The following is a 21,101-nucleotide window of genomic DNA, read 5'->3' on the forward strand; positions in this document are numbered from 1 at the left end:
TCCAGAACATTGCACTTCTCCCTCTGCATGAATGCCTTTGTAGATTTCGAACTGTGTTTTGGGTCATTGTCTTGTTGGAATATCCAACCCCTGCGTAACTTCAACTTTGTGACTGATGCTTGAACATTATCCTGAAGAATTTGTTGATATTGGGTTGAATTCACCTGACCCTCGACTTTAACAAGGGCCCCAGTCCCTGAACTAGCCACACAGCCCCAACAGCATGATGGAACCTCCACCAAATTTGACAGTAGGTAGCAGGTGTTTTTCTTGGAATGCAGTGTTCTTCTTCCGTCATGCAAAGCACTTTTTGTTATGACCAAATAACTCTATTTGTCTCATCAGTCCAAAGCACTTTGTTCCAAAATGAATCTGGCTTGTCTAAATGACCATTTGCATACAACAAGCGACTCTGTTTGTGGCTTGAGTGCAGAAAGGGCTTCTTTCTCATCACCCAGCCATACAGATGTTCTTTGTGCAAATTGCGCTGAATTGTAGAACGATGTACAGATACACCATCTGCAGCAAGATGTTCTTGCACGTCTTTGGAGGTGATCTGTGGGTTGTCTGTAACCATTCTTACAATCCTGCTCATATGCTGCTCCTGTATTTTTCTTGGCCTGCCAGACCTGCTGGGTTTAACAGCAACTGTGCCTGTGGCCTTCCATTTCCTGATTCCATTCCTTACAGTTGAAACTGACAGTTTAAACCTCTGAGATAGCTTTTTGTAGCATTCCCCTAAACCAGGAGACTCAACAATTTTTGTTTTCAGATCTTTGTAGAGTTGCTTTGAGGATCCCATGCCGTCACTCTTCAGAGGAGAGTCAAAGGGAAGCACAACTTGCAACTGACCACCTTAAATACCTTTATATCTCATGATTGGACACACCTGTCTATGAAGTTCAAGGCTTAACGAGCTAATCCAACCAAATTTGGTGTTGCAAGTAATCAGTATTGAGCAGTGACAGGCATTCACATCAGCAAAATTACAAGGGGACCCAAATTTTTGCACAGCCAGTTTTTCACATTTGATTTAATTTCATACAACTATATACTGCTTCACTGAAAATCTTTGTTCGGAAAACACCCCAGTACTCCCAGATGTTCTGAATGACATACCACTGTTATCTTTTTTGTTGAAAGTAAATTATTATGCAGGCTGAGAAGGGGTTCCCAAACTTTTTCATATGACTGTACACATGACTAATTAAAAATAAGTTAAGGGAGTGGACTATTAATACACTGGAGGAATGGCTACTGAAAATGGGGATTTACCGTTATATGTAAATATTACATTAAAGAAATCTTTAATCTCTCTGTTATAATAAAAAAATCCTGGGATGAGACAAGACTTTTTAGCCTGGGATGAAACGTGACTTTTTCAGAAAAAAGAAGAACCGGAGGAGTGAAGCCGGCTCTTCCCACAAAGTGAGACGTCCGGTGACGGGTTACCCTCTGCAGTGGCAGAGGGAAGCCCCAAAGTCATCGGGGAAGACAGGAGTGCGAGCGGTCCCATTAGACAACCCGAAGACGGGGGCACGAAGGCTGCAGAGCGGGTGTCAATGTTTCAGCTGCCAGGGTGCCAGTCGAAGGGGTGAGCGTTGGCCCTTTGGCTTGAAGGAGGACACCAAGCAGTGGCATCAGGGCAACGTCTCTACCCCTGTGTCTGCTTTATCTTTGGCAGGACCAGGCCCTAGATGAGCACGATTTAGACCCACTTCGTGGGAGACCTGCCCTCGTGGGACAGGCCGCTGTGCCCGATGGGTCTCTGCTCACGATGGGGCAGTGTCACAGGAGGCTGGGGGTCAGACCCAGCCGGGATGCCTGGAAGGACCGGGAGGTGGTTTATACGTCCCCTGGGCCATGAGGGGGCAACCGCCCTGGATGTTGAGGGGATACGGGGAAGGAGCAAGGAGGCTCAAGCCCACTGGTTACCGTGGCCACTGCGAGGGGGCGCCCCGGGTGTCGTGGAGACTGGGAGATTGACACTGCTGGCGTCCTTCAACATCTGCAATAAGATGCTGCAGATGTTCTATCAGACTGTTGTGGCGAGCGCCCTCTTCTACGCAGTGGTGTGCTGGGGAAGCAGCATAAAGAAGAGGGACGCCTCACGCCTGGACAAACTGGTGAGGAAGGCAGGCTCTATTGTAGGCACGGAGCTGGACAGTTTGACATCCGTGGCAGAGCGACGGGCACTGAGCAGGCTCCTGTCAATAATGGAGAATCCACTGCATCCACTAAACAGTATCATCTCCATACAGAGGAGCAGCCTCAGCGACAGACTGCTGTCACTGTCCTGCTCCACTGATAGCTCCACACATAAACGTTAAAATTATACAAAGTTATTGTCTGTATACCTGCATTGTTATCACTCTTTAATTTAATATTGTTCTTTATCAGTATGCTGCTGCTGGAGTATGTGAATTTCCCCTTGGGGTTAATAAAGTATCTATCTATCTATCTATCTTCTGCCACACCTGGGAAGATGGAGGAAGGACCTTCCAGAACACCCGGAGTGCTTCCGGGTGCAAGGGCAGCACTTCCGCCACACCAGGACGTGTTGCCTGAAGAACGTCATCGAGCACCTGGAGCATATCTGGGTGGAAATAAAAGGAGCCGCCTTCCTACAATCAGGGAGCTAGAGTCGGGAGTGGGAGCAGGATGAAGCTCCCGTGAAGAGAGGAAAGGCGGCCCACAGACAGGGAGAGAGGCCCGTTTGCAGGGTGATTGGTGTTGGAAGCACCCCCAAAATTCACAGGGGTTATGTTCCTAGAGCATCTGCGAGTTGTGAAAAACCACAAATTTTGGATGTGGTTAAAAAAAATGCCTATTTTTATAGTTTAAGCCCTAAATATGCCCCCAAAACACTTTAATTTCATTTCAAACTCAGCTTAATACATTTCCCAAAAAAAGAATATAGGTAAACCACTATACTGTACAGTACTGTACTACTATTTCTCCCGCAGTGCTAGAATGTAAAATACCAATGTTACCACTATATGTACTGTAATTCATGCAAGCGCGTTTTCATTGCCAGAAGCCTTGTAGGTGCAGGGTGTTTCAGCGGCATCTTGGGGCTTTAAGAAGAACAAAACAGAAAACCTAAGAACACTCCGCTGGAGATGCATTACAGGGCAGCAGTCAATCAGCAGCAAGGAGAAATGGATAACGCTGTAGCGGTCCAGTGCCGCTAAGATTCACACCATTGAGAAGACGGTGATTTATTTATTTTTATGGTGGAGATTCCAGGGACGTGCCCAGCCTTGGCCTGACCTGCACGCACTCACAAACAGAGACAAAAACAATGCAAACCGGTAATCAAACAGCAAATAAAGAATGTAAAACAAGAACAACGTTACCACCCCTGTTCCCCTTACGGCGATTACACATTAAATACAACAAAGCACAAACAAAACACACACAGTAAAGTCCATAAAAAACAGCAACGGATGAAATGTAATTATGAAAATAGATAGTCCAGAGATCCGCATATTGAATGGGAATGTAAAGATAGACCTACTGGTAGTTCCTGAAATGGTGAAGACGGGTGGATGGGTTCAGGAGAGCCCCTTTCTTCGCAGGATGGCCATGAATCCACTTACAGTCCTCATGTACATAGGCAGATGGCAGACAATCCAGACGCCAACCACGAAACGATCCAGGACAAAACAAATAAGTACAGGTAACCCAACAGAAGGCAGGCAGAGAGACAGGAACTTGAAACACAAATTACAAAAATTTTTTTTGCTTTTGGTCACCAGCCCCCCTTTTTAAAAGTCACACCAACATCCTTTGACCCCAACACACCCTGCACCATTATGCAGAAGACCAATCAGAGCCACTGCAGGGACTGCTGGGAGTTGCAGTTTCAAATTCTATTGGCTACTTTCACCATCCCAAGCTGCATTTTCCTCTATGGTTGCTTCCTATTCTCTCTACAGTACAGTATTGCCATAAAAAAAAGCCATAAAAATTGTGGCGGATATTTGCGATTTCCGCTAACAATTATTAGTTATGTTCTAAGGAAAAATCCACGAACGACTGAGGCTGCGAACTCTGAACCGCGACTTTGCGGGGGTCTACTGTATATACACACACACACAATTTCTATAAAAAAATGACAATTTCAGGGTGTGTCCCGACCTTTGAATGGTAGATGTAAAATTGTAAATAAAATATATAAAAAGTAAGATAAAAAAAAACTCCCACATACACTTCCATTCAAAGGTTTTAGAACACCTCAGTTTTTTCCGCTTTTATGGAAATACACACAGTTTAATGTCCTAATATTTCATGAAAGCAAGGCATAGAACAAATACACAATGGAAAAATTAAAAAAAAAACAAAGAATCATTAAGTTTACAAAATTTTATTCAAAATTTTGATTCATCAAAGTCGTGGGCCACCTTTCACTCATAGAGCAGCCAAACTGTGGTAACCCTTTCTATTCAGAATGCCAGTCACCAACTCCACCTCCCACAAAAGAACCCCAGACCATGGCACTTCCTCCTCCATGTTTGACAGTTGGTGTCACACACTGAGGAACCATCCTTTCACCAACTCAATGGCATACAAACTCCCTCTGTGAAGAGCTGAAGATTTCAAATTTTGATTCATTGGTCCATTAGATTTTCTCTTAGTCTGCAGTAGTCCACTGTCAGTATTTCAAGGCCCTATTTTGTCCTTTAAGGAATGGCTTTCTTACTGCCACTTGCCTTGTCAAACCTGCAGCATGAAGTCTCCTCTTCACAGTAGAGACTGAGACTTGCTCTTCTTGACCACTGTTGAGCTGTGCTTGAAGCTGGTGTGCTGTGAGGTGCCTACCACACAAGCTGGTGACCCTCACAAACACGTCTTCTGATTGGGTTGTGACTTTGGGTCTGCCAGATCTCTTCCTATCACAGCTTCTTCCAGTTTCCAATTGCCTTTAGATCGTGTAGGACACGTACTCACTGACACTTTTTTTTGGCTATTTCTCTAAATGAAAGGCCTACACTTCTAAGGGTAATAGTGCTCTGTTTCATTTCATTTGTTAATTGCCATTTTCTTGCACTTGCACCAAGTGGAATTTTCAATTATCTACAGTGCAATATTGTCCAAGTAGAACTTCAAAGGGTGTAAAGCAGAGTTGGAAGAGGCTAAGCAATCATGTCATAAAACACTGTCTACGGTCCGTGTCCACTAGTAGTTCATAGCCAGACAGCGCTCAAGGTACCCCAAAACCCAGATAAAGTACAAAGTCTCTTGAAATCAAAGTCACCAATGTTCATTGCAAAAAAATGATAAACTAGTATTTGTGGGTGAGATAAAGAACAAGATCAACAAAAAATAAATAAATAAAATGTAACAATCAAGCAGAATAAAATAGTCGTATCCAAAAAATAGGAGGAATTCAATAAATTACTGAAAACATTCATGCACCGTTCAATTATAGGCAAGGGCTCATAAACAACTGCACATAGTCCAAAGCTGACACAAAAAAAATAAAATAAAATGGTAGAAAGAGAAAAGGTAGAATAACTGGTCCAATGGTTATGTAGCAGCCAAAACCGATGTCTCAACAAGTGCTGAAGATCTACCCAAAATCTAGGAGACTTACTGGCTTAAAAAGGTTGTAAAAATACCGTTAAGACAACATTGAGCATGAAGAAAAAATGAACCTTTGCAATACACACAATAGCGACACCTACCCTCAACATTCCCCTCTTTATTAATGGCACTGAGGCCTTTTAAGTATTTTCTTCCCAGTTGCTTAAAGCCAATTGGCTCCTACCATTAAAATAGAGGGGCAAAAACACCCCCTTATCGTAGCTTTATTCGCACATATATACCATCTTACATATATCTCACACATCCCTGGGAATTACATCTAAACTCTTACAAAACAAGACACAAAATACATAAACGAGTGGAGTAAAACTATTAACATCCCCATAATGGGATTGCTTTCCTCCTTTCCCATTTCATTCCTCCCGACTGTTGCGAAATCAGCTGCTTGCTGGCTTTTAGCAGCATAAAGGGAGTACTGCCCATCAACTGACCACTAACATGGCTAGTCTGCGTAGGAAGAGGGCTCCGCCAAGCCGATAAGTGAAGGCATTAGATAGATAGATAGATAGATAGATAGATAGATAGATAGATAGATAGATAGATAGATAGATAGATAGATAGATAGATAGATAGATAGATAGATAGATACTTTATTAATCATTATCTAAAATCAAAAATCTGATATTTACTGGAATGATGTGCTAACATTAAGTTTCTGATGGGGAATCTTCACTTTATGAATCTTTCATCAATATGGCTAAATAGCAGCTGCTGCTGGTTCTTCTGGCTCCCCACGCTGACGAAAGACCTGGTGACGGTTCTACTACAGTCACAAATCAACAGAAGTTGGGGCATCAGGACAAATTGCTTCAACTTGCAAGGCTTAATTTGTTTTAAATTGCTGCAGAACATCTACAGATATTAAAGTACTAGTTGTTCCCTGAAGAAGGCCATTTGTAATATTCTGGAATTTCCTCCCTCAACAGTTTTTGCAAACCTCAACATCAAATTTAAACCTCTGGCAGTTTATGGCTTACCTTTTCACCATTTTAGGTCATTCATTGCATTTCAACTGATTAGACTGACGTGTTCTAAGAAGTTTGACCAGAAGTGTAAATAAAATCCATTAACAGATCACAGACCACCCCAAAGCTCTTCAGTTACTATATTATTAGGTTCAGATATACGGCCATAAAGGCAAATACAAGGACAGCAGAATTGTCAGATTACTGTCTGGTACACATTTATTATCTAGCATTATTTTCTCATACCCAGATACAATTATACAGAAAACAACATTCTTGTGCCTCAAGTCATATGAACAATATTCACTGTAAAAGCTATTAAAAGTGTTAAGCTAGTTTGTCTTTTGATAAGACACTATCATTACTATTTTTATGGAAAATAAAACCTAATACAAATTCGCCTAGGGGAAAGTTTTATTCATCTATAAACTTAAGTCAAAGCCATCAGTGCAGAAAGTTTAGTTGAACTGAAATTAGACCAGGCGCCTTCTCTTAGAATCACGCTCAACTTCATCACATTCCATGCTAGTCTCTAAACCCAGAGGAGATACCAAATTTAAAAGAGGGTCTTCAGAGGCACGGCCAAAAAGGGCTAACAGCAGTGCAACACCATAACCAGTGGCTCGCTCCCCCTGTGGACAAAGACCAACGTTAAAATATTTTGTAATAAAGAAGGATATGTTCTCAGGTCAACAAACTGCTTTACGCAACAATACTCACAGCATGAACTGGAGAAGCTATGTCCACATGAACCCAGACACCTGGCCAGTCAAAGCCAATGTGGGAGGCAATAAAGAGAGCAGCACAAGAACTCTGTGCATTCTCACGGTCCTGTAAATGGCAGATAAAAGACCTGATCACAACTAAGGAACCACAGCCTACTGTGTCACAAACGTCTAGTGCTGATCCCAAATACTCCCTGAAGTCAAAATGAATTTTTCTTTATTGTGGAAGTAATAAACTAAACTCAGTAGAATCTATGTATTGATTAATTTAAAACAGAGCATTCAATGTATTTTTATTTTATCCATAATCTAGGACAGTAAAAGCAAAACTGACCGACTATCTTTCCACTTCACTTGTTGTAATATGGATTTCATATATCACAAAGCAAGTTATAAAGCACCCATTGTTCTCATGTCTTCAAGTTTGTTTAAAATGTGTCATTTTTAGCATATCACAGTGCAAGTGTCATTATGTGACTGATCAAGGATGTCCAATAACCAGTCTCCAAATATCCAATATCAGCAAGAAAGAAAAATAAAACACCCAACAACAAATCACAATTTATGCTGACCCAATTCCTGCATTTCACATGAAATTATCTGCACTGAAACAACACTTAGAATTCCTTTGTCAGTCAGTCATTGTCCAACCTGCTATATCCTAACACAGGGTCACGGGGGTCTACTGGAGCCAATCCCAGCCAACACAGGGTGCACGGCGGGAACAAATCCTGAGCAGGGTGCCAGCCCACCACAGAGAATTCCTTTGTGAAGTTTAGAAATATCTTCTAAGTTAAAACACCCTTTTCCGAGCACAGAATGGAAAGGCCTTAACATGTGATGCATTATTCTAAAAAATCTTTAAGGCAGTGATCACCTAAGCACATGCACATTGTTGGTGGTTATCTCTTCCATGATAGCACATTACTCTTTTTGGTAAATTGACGTTATGCCACTGACAGGGACAAAAACAAACATAATGTTGTATTGGTTTGTGGTCTATGCCAAAATCTCTACAGAATCATGGCTGGAATTTGCATATCTAATATTTGTTGTTTTTAATGAACCAATTCTTTGCAATACAAGCTATTTTAAAAAGGAAACCTACCGCAACAGAGTTTTTCATGTCTGCCACAGCAGAAGTAGACTCGCTAAAATGTAGCTCAGGACAGTAGACCAATGGATGTATAAGGTCCCCACTGCTTCGGCCAGCTTTGGCACATGTAGTTTCCTAAGTTTCACTGTTGGTCACTACAGCTGCATGGTACTTCCCAGTTGAAATTCCCTTATTAAACAAAAAACTAAATTATTTTGAAACTACTAGATTGTCACTTAAACATTAAATGTCAGCGGAAGTATGAACAAGGAGAAGAAACATGAATGCATAACCATTTCAACACAGACACAAGTAGTTTCATTTTTAAGGGCTTAAGAGTTCTGTAGAAGCACGATACCTGAGCTCCAGTGAGAGTAGCCATGTCCAAAATGATATCGGCACCAAGATCCTTGCTTCCATAAGCAACCCCATCTGACAGCACCAAGCGACCCTCTGCATCAGTGTTGTTAATCTCAACTGACCTAAGACATTAAGAAGAAATCATCACTAGCCATTGGCCAAGCATTCCATTGAATCAATATACTTACTAAGGATGTCGCAAGAGCCAATACTTTGGTATCGATTTGGTACAGAAGTTAAGAAAACGTAACAGTACTAGCTTTTTTTTTCCCTCACTATCAATAGTACTGAGTGAAAGTTGGTAACGCATTTATGCAGGACTGCAAGTAGACAAAATATTTTGGAAGGCACAATACAAAGCAAAGAATAATGGAGTAAAGAACTGCCGACGAAACACCAGGGATGACGCTTTTGGTTTTATTTTGAAGCCAGTCATGCCTGCTTTAAATCGAACCTAAAGATAGGTTTGTGGCTGTTTCGGTTCACCAGCAGGATGAGACTATATAGGGCTATTTTGTTTTGCACTCCCATCACATGCCATCCTTTTTTAAGCATTAATGACCACGTTTACTCTAAAGAGCTAGAACCCAGAGCTAAACAAACCCATTCCTGTTGTTGATCAACATGTTTCCTCTCAGTTAAAGGCTTAGTTTTAACTGTGAAGTCAATTTCCGAAGCTGAGCCTTCCTAGATGTGTAAAGGGAAAAGTGCTCTGAGACTTGAAACGTGAGTGTTTATTGCTATTTTGCAGAGTTTAGAACTGCCTGCTTTAAATTGATCCTAAAGATACGTTTGTGGCTGTTTCGTTGCACCAGGAGGAGGAGACCATTTAGGGCTGTGTGGCTTTCACTCTCATCACATGCTGTCCTGTTTAACAGTTAATGGCTGAGTTTACTCTATGCCGATTACACAAGCAGAGGTTACTTTAATATCTTTTAGAGATAGGTATTGTGAGAGTTGAAACGCACTTTTGCTTTTTTATGGACACTGGCAGTGAATCCGAAACACCAGGGATTGACAGCTTTGGTTTCATTTTGATGCCAGTCGTGTATCCTTTGAAGGGGACCTAAAGAAACTTCTCTGACTGTTTCATTGCACCAGCAGGATGAGACGATTTAGGACTGTTTTTCTTTTGAGTCTCGTCCCATGCTGTCCTCGTTAACAGTTAGTTAACTGTCATGTTTACTCTAAAGAGCTTAAACGCAGAGGTACAGTGGAACCTCGGTTCATGACCATAATTCGTTCCAAAACTCTGGTCGTAAACCGATTTGGTCGTGAACCGAAGCAATTTCCCCCATAGGATTGTATGTAAATACAATTAATCCATTCCAGACTGTATGAACTGCATGTAAATATATATATTTTTTAATTTTTAAGCACAAACATAGTTAATTATACCATAGAATGCACAGCGTAATAGTAAACTAAATGTACAAACATTGAATAACACTGAGAAAACCTTGAACAACAGAGAAAACTAACAATAGTTCGCTAAAAAAAACACTTTTTTTAATGAGTTTTAAGCACAGGGAAAAAAATGACCATTTGAAAAATCCGTAATTTACCACCAAGAAAAGTAACATTGCAACAATGCAGGCTACAAACCGATCACTGTAAATAGAACTGAAAACAAAAAGAAGCGTTCTCTACCTTATGCGTCCAGTCCTCCCTCTCTCGCTCGCCTGCCCGCTCGCTCTCTCTCGCGACTATGTGTGTGTGCGTGTGTTTCTGTTTTGCGAGCCTGGAGTGCCTGTGTGTGTGTCTCTCTAGCGCGCTCCTGTGTGTGTGCGCGCCTCTCTCGCCGGGCTCCTGTGTGTGCATCTGTCTCTCTCTCTCTCGTGCTGCCTGTGTGTGTGTGTGTGTGTGTGTCGCGCTCTCTTGCTCGCTGCACAGGAAATGCACAGGGAGAGACTGAGCATGTACAAACCAAAAGGGAACCTGGCTTGTTCGTATACCAAGTGTGTGGTCGTGAACCGAGGCAAAGGTTTGGCGAACTTTTTGGTCGTAAACCGATTTGTACGTGTACCGAGATGTTTGTGAACCAAGGTTCCACTGTACATGGACCATTTGCTATTGTTGACCAATGTGTCTCCTCTTAATTGTTTAATTTTAACTGTGATGCCGAATACACAAGCAGAGGTACCTTGACATTTTTTAGAGATAGTTGTTGTGAGACTTGAAACGCGCCACTCATTTGCTTCTTTCCATAAATTGGAAATGAAAACAAAACACCAGGGTTGACAAGTTCAGTTTCATTTTGAAACCAGCCCTGCCTCCTTTGAAGGGGACCAAAAGAAATTCCTCTGGCTATTTCATTGCACCAGCAGGAGGGGACGATTTAGGGCTGTGTGGCTTTGCAGTCTCATCACTTTCTGTCATCTTTAACAGTTAAGATAGATAGATAGATAGATACTTTATTAATCCCGATGGGAAATTCACATTCTTCAGCAGCAGCATACTGATACAATAAATAATATTAAATTAAAGAATGATAATAATACAGGTGAAAAAAACAGACAATAACTATGTATAATGTTAAATATTAACGTTTACCCCCCCTGGTGGAATTAAAGAGTCGCATAGTTTGGGGGAGGAACGATCTCCTCAATCTGTCTGTGGAGCAGGACAGTGACAGCAGTCTGTCGCTGAAGCTGCTCTTCTGTCTGGAGATGACATTATTTAATGGATGCAGTGGATTCTCCATAATTGATAGGAGCCTGCTGAGCGCCCTTCGCTCTGCCACAGATGTTAAACTGTCCAGCTCCATGCCAACAATAGAGCCTGCCTTCCTCACCAGTTTGTCCAGGCGTGAGGCGTCTTTCCTCTTAATGCTGCCTCCCCAGCACACCACTGCGTAGAAGAGGGCGCGCGCCACAACTGTTTGATAGAACATCTGCAGCATCTTATTGCAGATGTTGAAGGAAGCCAGCCTTCTAAGGAAGTATAACCGGCTTTGTCCTTTCTTGCACAGCGCATCAGTATTGGCAGTCCAGTCTAATTTATCATCCAGCTGCACTCCCAGATATTTATAGGTCTGCACCATCTGCACACAGTCACCTCTGATGATCACTGGGTCTATGAGGGGTCTGGGCCTCCTAAAATCCACCACCAGCTCCTTGGTTTTGCTGGTGTTCAGGTGTAGGTGGTTTGAGTCGGACCATTTAACAAAGTCATTGATTAGGTCCCTATACTCCTCCTCCAGCCCATTCCTGATACAGCCCACGATAGCAGTGTCATCAGCGAACTTTTGCACATGGCAGGACTCCGAGTTGTATTGGAAGTCCGATGTATATAGGCTGAACAGGACCGGAGAAAGTACAGTCCCTTGTGGCGCTCCTGTGTTGCTGACCACAATGTCAGACGTGCAGTTCCCAAGACGCACATACTGAGGTCTGTCTTTAAGATAGTCCACGATCCATGCCACTAGGTATGAATCTAATCCCATCTCTTTCAGCTTGTCCCTACGGAGCAGAGGTTGGATTGTGTTGAAGGCGCTAGAGAAGTCTAGAAACATAATTCTTACAGCACCACTGCCTCTGTCCAAGTGAGAGAGGGATCGGTGTAGCATATAGATGATGGCATCTTCCGCTCCCACCTTCTCCTGATATGCAAACTGCAGAGGGTCAAGGGCGTGTTGAACCTGTGGCCTAAGGTGGTGAAGCAGCAGCCTCTCCATGGTCTTCATCACATGTGATGTCAGAGCAACAGGCCGAAAGTCATTCAGCTCACTAGGACGTGATACCTTTGGGACTGGGGTGATACAAGATGTTTTCCAAAGCCTTGGGACTCTCCCCTGTTCCAGGCTCAGGTTGAAGATGCGCTGTAGAGGACCCCCCAGCTCCGATGCACAGACCTTCAGCAGTCGTGGCGATACTCCATCTGGACCCGCTGCTTTGCTGGCACGAAGTCTCCTCAGCTCTCTGCTCACTTGCGCTGTTGTTATTATGGGTGGGGATGTTTTTCCTATGCTGGTATCAGCAGAAGGATGTGTGGAGGGTGCAGTACTCCGAGGTGAGAGTGAGAGTGGGTTAGGGTGGTCAAACCTGTTAAAAAAGTTGTTCATTTGGTTTGCTCTCTTCACGTCTCTCTCAATGGTGGTACCCCGCTTCGAGCTGCAGCCAGTGATGATCTTCATCCCATCCCACACTTCCTTCATGCTGTTATTCTGCAACTTCTGCTCCAGCTTTCTCCTGTACTGCTCCTTCGCCGCCCTGAGTTGGACTCGGAGTTCCTTCTGCACGCGCTTGAGCTCATGCTGATCACCGTCTTTAAAAGCCCTTTTCTTCTGATTCAAAAGGCCCTTGATGTCACTTGTAATCCATGGCTTGTTGTTAGCATAGCAGCGTACTGTTCTTACTGGAACTACAATGTCCATACAGAAGTTGATGTAGTCAGTAGTGCAGTCAACAACTTCCTCAATGTTCTCATTATGAGATCCCTGCAGGATATCCCAGTCTGTAGTTCCAAAAAGTTCTCTCGGAGTATTCTCAGCCTCCGGGGTCCACTTCCTGAATGATCGTGTGGTTGTAGGTAGGACTCTAACTTTTGGTTTATAGTGAGGCTGAAGCTGAACCAGGTTATGATCTCCTTTCCCAAGCGCAGGCAGCGGGGTGGCGCTGTATGCGTCTTTAACGTTTGCATACAGTAAATCAATAGTCTTATTTCCCCGGGTGTTACAGTCCACATACTGGGAGAATGCAGGTAATGTTTTGTCCAGCGTCACATGGTTAAAGTCTCCAGCAATTAGCACAAGCGCCTCAGGGTGCTGCGTTTGTAACTTAGCAACAGCGGAATGGATGATGTCACTCGCTGACTCCTCGTCTGCCCGAGGAGGAATGTATACAATAACAACAATGACATGTCCAAACTCTCTGGGCAAATAGTAGGGACGTAAACTTACGGCCAACAGTTCGATGTCCCTGCAGCAAGTGGAGATTTTGACGTTAACATGTCCAGAGTGACACCACCGTGTATTAACATAGAGAGCGAGTCCTCCTCCTTTGTGCTTACCACAGGTACTTGCATCTCTGTCCGCTCTAACGGTGCTAAACCCGGGTAGCTCCACGTTGGCATCTGGGATGGTGTTATTTAGCCACGTTTCGCAGAAACACAACAAACTGCATTCTCTGTAGGTCCTTACATTTTTCACCAGCGCAGCCAGTTCGTCGATCTTATTTGAGATTGAGTTTACATTCCCCAGAATCACAGAAGGCACCGAAGGCTTGAAACGCCACTTTCTCGCAAGCCGCTTCTTTTTTAGCTTAGTGCCGGCTCTGCTGCCACGATACTGCCTTCTTACCTCGTCGGGTAAATATGGAACCACACCGGCACTGGCATTTGTTCTCAGCGCCCGAAGTTGAGTACTTGAATAGGCGAGTCTCGGCGTGTTAAAATCCATACCCACGTTGTAAAAGTAAGTGTGTCCAGGGAAGGAATCCACATAAAATAAAGTGGTAGGAGTGATCAATAAATAAAAATAGAAAAATGAAAGTAGAAAAGTACACATACATATACAGTCATACACGGAGCTGCTGAAAAGGCTGCCACTCACGGCGGCGCCGGATGCCAAACTTTGAAACGGTCCTGGGGACCCCCTGTGGCTGCAGGTTTTTGTTCTAACCGGATTCCTAATCAGTGACAACACCTGATAGCACTGAGCTCATTTAATTAGCTGCTTTTTTTTTCTTTTATTCGACATTCATAAAAGCATAGCAGCATGATTTTTACATTTATAAGACATTTAGAAATATTTCTGGTTTTTCTATAGACTTAAATGCTTAACTCTCTTTTATTGATTTCATTATACTTTGCCCTTTCTCTGTGCAGTTTTTCCCCCTTCGTTGTATCTTAATAATGACAATTAAAAACAAGCAGATCAGACACCCAGAAAAACAACACACTGAATAATCAAAGGCTGCAACTACTTTAGAGTCAGACCCACTAATTAGTAAATAATGGATCAATTAAACAATTAGAAGACCTAGAAAAGTAGAATGAAAATCAAGATGAAAATACTGTTAAAAAGAAAAAAAACCTTATTCCTATATAACTGCTTGGTACATTTTAATATTTTTTTTTAGCAAACTTAGTTTTCTAATTTCTATATTGTTCCATAAACACAGAACTTGGGAAATAACAGTTCACTTAATTAGCCCAGGAGTTCAATTAAAAACAGAAGCTGGTTGGAACAATAACCTGCAGCCACAGGGGTTCCCCAGGACCAAGTTTGGGAAACACTGGTCTAAAGGGATTAACCCATTCCTAAATTAACCCTTTTCTGGTGTTGACCAACGTGTGTGCTGTCAATTACATGCTTAAGTTTAACTGTTATGGTCATAACAGAAGCAGATTGTTGCAAGGCATCTAAAGAGATATGCATTGTGAGACTTGAAATCCATGTCTCAGTTTTTTTTGCGGATATTAGAAATGCCTACGAAACACCAGGGATAGCAAGTCTGGTTGTATTTTGAAGCCAGTTATTCCTCCATTAAAGGGAACCTAAAGAAATGTGTCTGGCTGTTAAATTACACCAGCAGGAGGAGACCATTTAGGATTATGTGGCTTTGGAGTGTCGTCACATGCTGTCTTGTTTAACAGGTAATGGTTTTGTTTCCTCTAAAGGGATTAAACACAGAGCTAAATGAACCCTTTTCTGGTGTTGATCAACGTGTCTCCTCTGACATGAATGCCTCTTTTTTAGCTGAGCAGATGATATCAGAAGCACATTGATCCTAGACATGTTTATATTACAGCTATACTTACATTGGAGCCTCACATACAACTTCATGCTGAAATGGACAATGGATAAACAGATTCAGATGATGATTGGACTGATATATTTGGGTCCATTTGTATATTTTTGTAATTACACTTCATGACTACAAGAGTGTGCGATTTACACACAATTTTGTATTCTATTATCATTTTTAATCATACTGATTTGTGTGAAGTTGTCCATTTTTTAATTGTTTCTTTAGTTCTTTTTGTCACATCTTGAACACTATTCATGAATTAAACTTTTTATTGTTGTACTACTTTCTGTCTACTTTCTGTTGTAACCCAGCCACAGGGGATGTACAAACCAGTGTGTTTCTTGGTGCTGGTCCCAAGCCCAGATAAATGGGGAGGGTTACATCAGGAAGGGCATCCAGTGTAAAATTTTGCCAGATCAATATGCGGCCATCCATCCATTATCCAACCCGCTGAATCCGAACACAGGGTCACGGGGGTCTGCCGGAGCCAATCCCAGCCAACACAGGGCACAAGGCAGGAAACAATCCCGGGCAGGGTGCCAACCCACCGCAGGACACACACAAACACACCTACACACCAAGCACACACTAGGGCCAATTTAGAATCACCAATCCACCTAACCGCATGTCTTTGGACTATGGGAGGAAACCGGAGCGCCCGGAGGAAACCCACGCAGACACGGGGAGAACATGCAAACTCCACGCAGGGAGGACCCGGGAAGCGAACCCAGGTCCCCAGGTCTCCCAGCTGCGAGGCAGCAGCGCTACTCACTGTGCCACTGTGCCTCAATATGCGGCCAACAATACAAATTTCCATACCTCATCGATCGAGGCCCGGGTTAACAACGGCGACCACCACTACTGTTAGCCAACAGGGTGCTGGCAGAAATTGGGCTACTGTTTGCTGAAGAAAAATGGGGAGATGTTTCTGGAGGCTAGCAGAGCAGAGGAAGGTAAAGGGAGTGAAACTGAAGATAGGAACTTTGAATGTTGGCAGTATGACTGGTAAGGGGAGAGAGTTAGCTGATTTGATGAAGAGAAGGAAGGTTGATATATTGTACATGTAAGATACTAAATGGAAGGGGGGTAAGGCCAGGTGGATCAGAGGTGGATTCAAATTGTTCTATCATGGTGTGGATGGGAGGAGAAATGGATTACAAATTATTCTGAAGGAACAGTATGTCAAGAGTGTTTTGGAGGTGAAAAGAGTGTCAGACAGAGTGATGATTATAAAGCTGTATATTGGAGGTGTGATGATGAATGTTGTTAGTGCATATGCCCCACAAGTTGGGTCTGCGATGTATGAGAAAGAAGATTTTTGGAGTGGGTTAGATGAAGTGATGGACAGTGTACACAAGGGACAGAGAGTGGTGATTGGAATGGATTTCAATTGACATGTTGGTGAAGGGAACAGAGGGGAAGAGGAGGTGATGAGTAGGTATGCTGTCAAGGAGATGAAGAAGATCAGATGATAGTGGATTTTGCATCCACTATCAGGATGGATAAAGGATGGACATGGCTTTGGTTAATACATATTTTAAGAAGAGGGAGGAAAATAGGGTGACGTACAAGAGTGAAGGAAGATGCACACAGGTAGATTTTATCCTATGCAGAAGAGTCAATCTGAAGGGGATCAAAGACTGCAAAGTGATGGCTGAGGAAAGTGTAATTAGGCAGCATATGATGGTGGTCTGTAGGATAATGTTGGAGATCAAGAAGAGACGGAGAGTGAGAGCAGAGCTAATGATCAAATGGTGGAAGTTGAAAAAGGAAGACTGCAAGGCTGAGTTTAGGGAGGAGGTGAGACAGGCACTGGGTGGCAGTGAAGAGTTGCCAGATAGCTGGGTGACTACAACAGAAGTAGTAAGGGTGACAGCAAGGAGGGTGCTTGGCCTGACATCTGGACAGAGGAAGGAGGAAAAGGAAACCTGGTGGTGGAATGAGGAAATACAGGAGAGTATACAGAGGAAGAGGATGGCAAAGAAGAAGTGGGATAGTCAGAGAGATGAAGAAAGTAGACAGGATTACAATAAGATAAGGTGTAAGGTGAAGAGAGCAGTAAATGCTAAAGAAAAGGAGTATGATGAGTTGTATGAGAGGTTTAACACTAAGGAGTGAGAAAAGGACCTGTACCGATTGGCTAGACAGAGGGACCGAGCTGGGAAAGATGTGCAGCAGGTTAGGGTGATAAAGGATAAACTCGGAAACATACTCACAAGTGAGGAGAGTGTGTTGAGCAGATGGAAAAAGTACTTTGAGAAGCTGATGAATGAAGAGAATGAGAGAGAGACAGAAGGTTGGATGATGTGGCAATAGTGAATCAGACAGTGCAATCCATTAGCAAGGAGGAAGTAAGGACAGCAATGAAGAGGATGTAGAATGGAAGGGCTGTTGGTCTAGATGATATACCTGTGGAAGCATGGAGGTGTTTAGGAGAGATGGCAGTGGAGTTTTTAACCAGATTGTTTAATGGAGTCTTGGAAAGTGAGAGCATGGCAGAGGAGTGGAGAAGAAATGTACTGGTGCCAATTTTTAATAATAAGGGGGGATGTGCATGGCTGTAGTAACTACAGGGGGATAAAATTGATGAGCTACAGCATGAAGTTATGGGAAACAGTAGTGGAAACTAGGCTGAGAAGGGAGATGATGATAAGCGAGCAGCAGTATGGTTTCATGCCAGGAAAGTGGATGCGATGTTTGTTCTGAGGGTGTTGATGGTGAAGTATAGAGGAGGCCCAAAGGAGTTGCATTGTCTTTGTGGACCTGGAGAAAGCATATGACAGTGTGTCGAGAAGGAGTTGTGGTATTTTATGAGGAAGTTGGGAGTAGCAGAGAAGTTTGTAAGAGTGGTACAGGATATGTATGAGGGAAGTGTGACAGCAGTGAGGTCTACAGTTGGAGTGATGGATGCATTCAACATGGAGGTGGGATTACATCAGGGATTGGCTCTGAGCCCTTTCTTATTTGCAATGGTGAAGTAAAGGTTTACAGATGAAATTATCTGATGACATTGTGATCTGTAGCGAGAGTAGGGAGCAGGTTGAGGAGAACCTGGGGCCTCATGTATAACGCCGTGCGTAGAACTCACACTATAACATGGCGTAAGCACAAAAGCGGGATTGTGCGTACGCACAGAAAAATCCAGATGCAGGAATCTGTGCGCACGCATACTTTCACGTTCTTCCACTACATAAATCCCGATTTGCGTGAAAAGTAACGCACGTGCACGCGCCTTCTGTCCCGCCCCAACTCCTCCCAGAATTACGCCTCTTTGAATATGCAAATCAATATAAATAGCCTCTGTGAAAAGACAATGGGAAAAGCACAGGGGAAAATATAAGAATTTCAGCGAATACCAAGTGGAGGCAAAGGAAAAACATGCTATTTGTTGGTTTAAACAGATGGTATAATCAACAAAAGAAAGTTGATCGAGTGACAGAGTGTCGGAAAAACTCGAAAGATCAAATTCACAAAGTCGCACAGTGCCCGAAATAAAAAAGAAATCACATATCAAAGTCGCTGTGAAAAGGCGAGTTGTAGCCCACCGTCTGAGTGTCATATGAAAGCGTATTAGGGTACAAACAAAAAACATAGGCACACAGTGGGAAAAAAGCACGAAATGTCAACTTTAATCTCGAAATTTCTTAAAATCGTTTATTTTACTAGTTTCTCAAGTAGCATGTTAAATGCTTTTTTCTGTGTTTGATCTTCTATGTGCTCTATGTGTGTGAATCACTACGTGCTTCCGTTCTTTCTCTTTCTCCGACAGGACACAGAATGCATTACATTCGAGATATTACAGCGCTCTGAATAATTAAAATACTGAGATGTATACGTGATATCATTTTCATGATGATAGGAATGAAAGCATGTTATTTAACATGGGAACACGGTGGCGCAGTGATTGTTCATATCTCACGCAAGAGGCTTGTTGCACCATGTGTGACCTTCGATGAAATAATTTATTACAGAAGTACTGTCTCTTTCAAACGTACTAACCTCCAATTCCTGTCCATACTTTCCTTTCTCCAATCGCCACACAATCAGCTCTGTAATAGACGTGAAGCCATTTGTAAGCTTAGAACGGCGATTCTTCAAAACTTTTAAGGAACATTGAAATATCTTCATAGTACATGTTTAATTATTCTATTCGTCTATCCTTCCAGTGTCGCGTCAGCACCAGCAAGAATACAGCGCAAGGCAGGAGCTATCCGTGAACTAGCTAGCGCTGCGGCACCGTGTCCTCACATGTTTAATTATTAGCAATACAGATTATTTAAATGAAGTTAAAGTTTTATCTGTATACTATAAGCAACATATTTTGCTGCATTTCATCTTAAAAATGATATTGTCATCATACGCGCTTTATAAAGTAGCACAGGTTGTGCAATATTATAACTGTAGTGCAAGTTTACAGTGAGGTGATTGAGTGCGTTTATAGTTCTTGGGATGAAACTGTTTCTGAAACGCGAGGTCCGTACAGGAAAGGCTTTGACGCTTTTTGCCGTGGTTGAGGTAGTGTGTACTTGAAACTGTATACCGATAATTCTCTTTCCGATCATCTGCTGCTGTGATTCACACTCAGATACAGTGATATAAATACTCCGAGTGGTGCAGTGAGAGTAATATGGAAAAAAATGATCCGCAGTGGCAACCCTTAACGGGAACAGCAAAAAGAAGAACAAGATGCAGTGAGCGTAACAACGCTAAAGCAGTTATGGTATTTGGAATACTATGGCTATTCCCTGGCCCATTATATTGCAGCAGGTTAATTACAATCAGATGTATTACACTAATAAACAATATGCAGTTAATTTCAGTATATTTATAAAGCCGCGTCAGGAATGTGGAGCTAAGAAAGAAAGGATGAGCACACAGGAACAGTAGTTTGACCATTCTGTGGACCATTATATTGTTACAGGTTAATTACAATCAGATGCATTAAATTTATGAACGATATGCGGTTAATTTCAGTGTATTTGATAAAGCCGCCGCCGTGGATGTGGATCTAAGAAAGAGTAACCACACAGGAACAGTAGCACTGCTTTGACGCTGGGTGCCGCCAGTCTGCAAAACCGGGCGGATAAATTCCGTACGCCAAGGAATGAGTTACCGTGGAAATGTGCGTGGCTTTACGCCAAGTTTAGGTTTTATACATCGCGATTTGAGCGTGGAAAGGTTCGTACGCAACATTTCTGTACGTACGCACCGTTTATACATGAGGCCCCTGGAGAGGTGGAGAGATGTTCTAGAGAGGAGAGGAATGCAGATCTTTAGGAACAAGACAGAATACATATGTGTGAATGAGAGGGATGTCAGTGGAATGGAGAAGATGCAGGGAGTAGAGTTGGTGAAGGTGAATGAGTTTAAATACTTGGGATCAACAGTACAGAGTAACAGGGATTCTGAAAGAGAGGTGAAAAAGAGAGTGCAGGCAGGGTGGAATGGATAGAGAAGAGTGTCAGGAGTAATTTGTGACAGACGGGTATCAGCAAGAGTGAAAGGGAAGATCTACAGGACAGTAGTGAGACCAGCTATGTTATATGGGTTGGAGACGGTGGCATTGACCAAAAAACAGGAGATAGAGCTGGAG

The 21,101-nt window shown here is 42.7% G+C and overlaps 1 protein-coding gene across 2 annotated transcripts in view; it reads right to left on the minus strand.

Annotated features, from left to right (window-relative positions):
* Window positions 1-6,981: 6,981 nt before the first annotated feature.
* npepl1 (aminopeptidase like 1) overlaps window positions 6,982-21,101 on the minus strand; it is a 73,274-nt gene continuing 59,154 nt past the window's right edge. The window contains exons 11-12 of one of the 2 annotated variants that reach the window (XM_051933086.1): window positions 7,296-7,406; window positions 6,982-7,207 (exon numbers count right to left, since the gene is read on the minus strand). In XM_051933086.1, coding sequence (XP_051789046.1) covers window positions 7,049-7,207; window positions 7,296-7,406 — 270 coding nt within the window. In that variant the 3' untranslated portion in view covers window positions 6,982-7,048. The remainder of the gene's footprint in view (window positions 7,208-7,295; window positions 7,407-21,101) is intronic. The other variant, XM_051933087.1, reaches the window with a different exon arrangement.

This window comes from Erpetoichthys calabaricus, chromosome 10 (genome assembly GCF_900747795.2).
Source record: "Erpetoichthys calabaricus chromosome 10, fErpCal1.3, whole genome shotgun sequence".
Classification (NCBI taxonomy): Eukaryota; Metazoa; Chordata; class Cladistia; order Polypteriformes; family Polypteridae; genus Erpetoichthys; species Erpetoichthys calabaricus.